The sequence below is a fragment of the Gloeophyllum trabeum genome (assembly GCF_000344685.1).
Source record: "Gloeophyllum trabeum ATCC 11539 unplaced genomic scaffold GLOTRscaffold_00101, whole genome shotgun sequence".
In the NCBI taxonomy this organism is placed as follows: domain Eukaryota; kingdom Fungi; phylum Basidiomycota; class Agaricomycetes; order Gloeophyllales; family Gloeophyllaceae; genus Gloeophyllum; species Gloeophyllum trabeum.
Window position 1 is genome coordinate 1 of NW_006920510.1, and position 5659 is coordinate 5659.

The 5659-nt window shown below is 51.9% G+C and overlaps 3 protein-coding genes across 3 annotated transcripts; all 3 read left to right on the forward strand.

Moving 5' to 3' along the window:
- Window positions 1-641: 641 nt before the first annotated feature.
- Window positions 642-2494, forward strand: GLOTRDRAFT_112769 (uncharacterized protein). Its single transcript, XM_007873321.1, has 7 exons — window positions 642-943; window positions 1009-1144; window positions 1250-1639; window positions 1701-1827; window positions 1883-2006; window positions 2070-2093; window positions 2351-2494. Exons 1-7 carry the CDS (start codon window positions 756-758, stop codon window positions 2367-2369), a joined length of 1008 nt encoding a protein of 335 aa, XP_007871512.1. The 5' UTR covers window positions 642-755; the 3' UTR covers window positions 2370-2494.
- A 278-nt stretch (window positions 2495-2772) lies between these two features.
- GLOTRDRAFT_108730 (GTP binding protein) lies at window positions 2773-4089 on the forward strand (the record flags this gene model as incomplete). The annotated part of the gene is made up of 7 exons (XM_007873322.1): window positions 2773-2893; window positions 2962-3090; window positions 3148-3229; window positions 3286-3541; window positions 3593-3688; window positions 3749-3897; window positions 3954-4089. The coding sequence occupies 7 exons, from the start codon at window positions 2773-2775 to the stop codon at window positions 4087-4089; spliced, it is 969 nt and encodes a 322-aa protein (XP_007871513.1).
- Window positions 4090-4701: 612 nt separating this feature from the next.
- Window positions 4702-4911, forward strand: GLOTRDRAFT_51167 (uncharacterized protein; the record flags this gene model as incomplete). Its single annotated transcript, XM_007873323.1, has 1 exon — window positions 4702-4911. One exon carries the CDS (start codon window positions 4702-4704, stop codon window positions 4909-4911), a length of 210 nt encoding a protein of 69 aa, XP_007871514.1.
- Window positions 4912-5659: the final 748 nt, after the last annotated feature.

A 5659-nucleotide genomic window follows, 5' to 3' on the forward strand; every position in this document is an offset into this window, starting at 1 on the left:
CAACAAGGAGAATAATGACGAACCTTAATGTATGTTTAAACCCACCCTTGATATCATCCTGTTCCCCCTCCTCTTATTTCATTATGACTCCTCGTTAGTTTTACTTGCACCCTTGGCTACTTATATTCAAACCTATTCTTTACTTCATTGTCTCCTACTGTAACATATCTCTCCGATAGTACTGATTGTATAGCGTGTTATTTTGATTTATAAAGTTTGTTTTCGACCGAAACATGGTGTGTTTGTGTAGCGAGTAACGTACGGAAATGCGGTCAAATAGCGAAAGAAATAACCCAACTTGATCACTCAGAAATTGCATCATCCTTCACATGTATATCTGCTCAAGTTTTCAATAGTCTAACGAATTAAAATTGGTTCATTCTCGGTCTCATTTTAGCATCGTGATCTACCGGTCGGAATTCACAATTTCGTGGCCTAATTTGACACGATAGCTTTCGTACGGTAGGGGGACAATTCCAGCCCTTTATCGGTTGGAATCCCTCCGTTAGGCGGTCGAAACTACCGGTCTAATTTCGACCCCTCTCACGCTCACAGAGGTTAGACAACAACGGGTACAGGCTATGTAGCGCTGAAACCTGATGAAGGTAATAAGAAAGGTGTAGAATGTTCTGGATAGGAGATATCGCGCCAATAAATCCTGTACGTCAAACTCAGGAATGGACTTCACGCACAAAGTTCTTCGGACGCTCGAGCCTTGCATTCAACCTAATTCTACGCCTACGACCTAAGCCGCGATGTCGTCCATGCCCTTGAGCACGGCCAACTGGCACTGGAAGAACAAGAACGTCACGCCGTGGGCGAAGACGTGGTTTGAGCAGGAATTGGTTTCGGTCAGTGTCAAGGGAGATGGGGACGAAGTTGTCTCGATATCTAGCTTGAGAGATATGGATGGGGATGTTGAGCTGGGTCAAAGGAAGTCAAAGTACGTGGTATGTCGACTGCGCGATGTTGAGTCAGATGGACTGAGCTTGCCCCATGCTCGCGTAGGCTGATCACCATCTTCGACGTGAAGATGGACCTGGGATGGTCTGGCACTGCTTCTGACGGGACTGAGGTCTCCGGCAAGCTGACCATCCCTGAGGTCTCGCACGAAAACATCGTTGACAAGGTCTCAGACTTGGTGGTAAGTAAACGAATGCCATCTCCTTACCGCCGCCACGTCCGATCGTGCGGACACCACTGTTCACTGCATGCAACCCAGGAATTGACTTGTCTTTAATCATCTCAGTACGAATGGAGCCTCTCCACGGATTCGTCACCCGCTGTCGACGCCCTGTTCGCACTCGCTAAGAAGCGCCTGCCTGAGCTGCTGGAGGCCAAGTTCTCCGAATTCCCGAAAGCCATCATAGACAGACACGGGAAAGACGTCTACGTCTCGGGCGACAATAGCCGGGCAGGCACGCCGGGACCGTCGACGCCGTCTTCGTCAGGAAAGGCTACGTCCGCGACGCCTAGTTCTGCGGCTGCGAGCGCCAGCGCACCGGTGAAGAAGCCCGAGTCTGCGCTCAGCACGACGACTGTCTCGGTAGAGGCTTCGTTTATGGCCTCCGCAGATGACCTGTTCTCCATGCTCACAGACGAGAAGAAGATTCCTGCTTGGTCGAGGAATCCCGCAGTGGTACGTGATCGGCGCGTCACAACTGAGCTGTTTGATATGAAGACGTGCCTCCTCTGAATAGTCGAAGGCGCAGCCTGACACTGAATACTCGCTGTTCGGGGGAGGCGTCAAGGGCAAGTACATCTCGCTCACCCCCGGGAAGGAGATCAAGCAAACTTGGGCGCTGTCGAGTCCCACATGGCCTTCAGGTAATACACAGCGCCTTCAAGCCACGAAGATACGCTAAAACGATTGTATCCCCAGGTCACTATGCTACGTTAACGGCTATGCTTGACCAGGGCTCCGACTCTACAGTCCTGAAATTGAAGCTCGAGGGCGTGCCCACGGGTATGGAGGAAGAAATCACGAGGAACTTGGAGGGTTACTAGTACGTGCTTTCTTTTTGCGCAAAAGCTGTATACGTATACGATGCTCACGCCGAACACAACAGTATCCATGGCTTCAAATCGATCGGGTACGTACCCATCTTCATTCGTGCCACATCGCGCAACGACACGCCGCCATCACCGATTGAGTCGGTCTCGAGCGTACGCAAAAGCTCTCAGCGAGCACCACCCACAGTAAAAGTCAAGGTGTCCTTATGGACTCTGACAGCGGTCGCTGCTGTTCTGTCCTTGCTGGTGGCGTTGTCGATACCCTATCTGTCTCATTATTTCTCAACGTAGAGAATGCGGGAGTACTTATTGCCTTGCGTTTGTGTTTCTTTCACAGGTTGGGTGCTAGTCTGTAAACCCTTGATATTCGAAGTTGCATGGACGATGTGGGATCATTGTCGGGCTTAGAGAAGTTACACAATCAGAAATGTAAACATCGTACGCGCAGTTAGCAATGTAATCTCGGGTTTCGTCCCTCCCCTTCCTCGTGACGCGCTGGCCCTTCATCGAATGGTCATGTCAGCTGGTAGACGTGGATAGCAATATGATAGCCAGAACCGTTGCAGAGCGAGCAGACGGTGGACATTTCTTGATTTCTGTCAATAAAACATGCCCAAATATGGTAATAACGCTAGGGGTTCCCAAGCTTCGATTCTTCCGTTCGTCCAGCTCAACGGTCGCTGTCGCTGAGCACTTTGCTTCCTGCCTCCCTCTCCTCCTCTCGTCCACCTTTGCACGTCCCCAGACCAGTTCAGAATCATGGCCGCACCCACCGCTGAAGAGATCCGTGCTCAGTCTTACGTCGGTTTCGACACCATCACACAGCAGATTGAGCATAAGCTCTTGAAGCGCGGTTTCCAGTTCAATGTCATCGTCGTTGGTTAGTATATTTGGGTTACGTGTCTCTGTTATGTGGGCTTTGAGGCTGATACGGGCGCCGCTGAGAAGGTCAAACTGGGTTGGGAAAGTCGACCATGATTAACACCATTTTCGCGTCGCACTTGATTGATTCCAAGGGGAGGAAGGAGGCGGACGAGCCGGTCAGACAGACCACGGAGATCCAGGCTGTCTCTCATGGTACGCTACTCAGAAGATGATTGCAAGGGATGGAGCTGACACGTATATTGCGGGTAGTCATCGTCGAGAACAACGTCAAGCTGCGGTTGAACATCGTCGACACACCTGGGTACGGCGACCAGGTCAACAACGAGGACTGGTGCGTGTCATGACTGGTAAATCGACTATGCCTATCTGACACGGCAAACCAACCAGCTGGGATCCCATTATCAAGTACATTAAGGACCAGCACAGCGCCTACCTCCGCAAGGAGCTCACGGCCATGCGCGACCGCCACATCCAGGACACGCGTATTCACTGCTGCCTGTACTTCATCAACCCAACCGGCCACTCGCTCCGCCCGATTGATGTTATTGTCATGAAGAAGCTCAGCGAGGTCGTGAACGTTGTGCCTATCATTGCCAAGTCCGACTCGTTGACGCTCGAGGAGCGGGAGATCTTCAAGCAGAGGGTATGCCAATCCATCCAGTTTCGGAAAGCGTTTGCTGATATTGGGCTGTAGATCAGGGAGGAGCTTGTCTACAACAATATCCGCCTGTATCCCTTCGACACGGAGGAGAACGACGAGGAAGAGATCCAGATTAACGAGCAGATCAGGGTACGTTGCCTATCATTCTGAGTCACGTCTTGCTTGTGTCCTTGACTAACATTATTACAGAGTATGATCCCTTTCGCTGTCGTCGGCTCGGAGCGCAACGTTATTATTGACGGCAAGACCGTCCGTGGCCGGAAGAACCGGTGGGGTGTTGTTAATGTGGAGGACCCGAACCACTGCGAATTCGTCCATCTCAGGGATTTCCTGACGAGGTCTGTCGTCCGAACGATCCGAGATGACCGCAGTGTGCTGACGTACCGGTATCCAGGACTCACCTGCAGGATCTCATTGAGACCACTGCACAGATCCACTACGAGGCCTTCCGATCAAAACAACTGCTCGCGCTCAAGGATCAGGCGAACCCTCGTCCTGCTCCCGCACAGACTCCCAGCGTTATGTCCTAAGCTCCCGTTTTCCCAGCATCTGGGGCGGGATATAGATACCATCTTTCTTGGGACCTGGGGCAGCGCCGATGGAACGGCGCACAAAAGGCTTTTATTATACTATACCCTCTCTAGTCTGTTTCTCCCTCCGATGGACCCACCTCCCTCGTTGACAGGATCATGTACCGCCCATGTCGCTTGCGCTGTCTGTCTTGAAAACCGACCACACTCCTTTGCACTTTTGGTATCCTAGTTGTTTCATATCCTGTAGACGGAGATTGAGATACTTCTATTGACATTGCCATCCGCATCTGATGAAGCGGTGAGGCAGAGCAAGATGGACAGCGGGCGAGCATGTACTGAACCGGCGGCTGACGGTCCCAAGGACGGGCTTCGGAGCCTTGGCTCGGTCCCATATAAGGAAACTGGCCAGTCCCGCTGTGACCGGCGAAGCTGACGAGTACACGATCGGCTCGGAGGTCTTCGGCACGGGTGGCTGATGTCAGGATGCTGAGCGAGACTGCCGGCAATGGGAGTGCGGTACTGGGTGGGATGCGCCTTTCCCTCCTCGTCAGTATCGCCGGCTCATGCTGCCCGTAGCGCCCTCCCCTTCCCTGTAACCCTACGTCGTTAATGTTCGAGAAACGCACAGGCCTTCGGGCCTGGTACGACAGGTTTGCTGCCTTCGACGTTGCGCAGCTCTTCTCGCGCACCAAGAAGATCGGGCCTCCTCGGAAAGTGTTCGTGAACGAGGAATTGCCGCAGGACTATTATGATCACAAAGGCAGGGTGAAGAAGGAGCACGTATATGTTTCCAACCAGGTTATCACGTCCAAGTTATAAATTCATTTTTCGCGGTTTAATCGAATCCGCACGGCAACATGCTTGCAAGTGCAAGTGGCTACCCAGTACTCGGAACCTGAGGTACTTGTCATATGTACTTATTAGTCGCAACCGCTGCATTTTAGTAACTACGCTACAATGAAGGAGCTCAAGTATCTACGGGAACAGTATATACATCTACTTCCATGGCCATTTGGTCGTGGTGCACCCACTGCAGTTCTCGTGGTACGGCTAGGGATATAGTCGTGGTTTCGGCAGACGCGGGCAGCGCCACATGGATTCCCATAGCGGATATTGCCGAGCGTCACGTCACGGCTACATGTCACCAGTGCCCATTTGGGCATTACTTGCCATACAACCCCTAGTTTTTATATTTTCTTCGGCCCATATGGCCTCAGTTAAGCCTTCCTACACCAAAAATAGGAGCATTGTGTCCTTAATCGAGTCTTAGGGAATGGTAGTCACGGCTTGTGTGACATCTTACACTGTCACACTTCCTGTTCCGGTAGGTTCCGTACTCCAGTCCATAGCTCATGTATGCATCCCGTCACCCTCTGAGTCTGACGACCGCACGAAGCTCGACGCCGTCAACAAGCGCGGACACTCCCCATTGTGACACCAAAGTAAGTCTATGGAACTTCAATATCAACTTAAATGCGACTAATGTACATCGCCCTAGCTCCAGGTGCTCCGCTAAGGCCATCTGCGGGACAATCAGCGGGATCGACGTTGAGCTCAAGACATGCTC

Bases quoted from the DNA above. Each gene is read 5' to 3' on its own strand.
- GLOTRDRAFT_112769 (XM_007873321.1), top strand. From the start codon at position 756: ATGTCGTCCATGCCCTTGAGCACGGCCAACTGGCACTGGAAGAACAAG. The intron at 944-1,008 runs GTACGTGGTATG...ATGCTCGCGTAG, and splicing joins CTGGGTCAAAGGAAGTCAAA to GCTGATCACCATCTTCGACG. The intron at 1,828-1,882 runs GTAATACACAGC...TTGTATCCCCAG, and splicing joins GAGTCCCACATGGCCTTCAG to GTCACTATGCTACGTTAACG.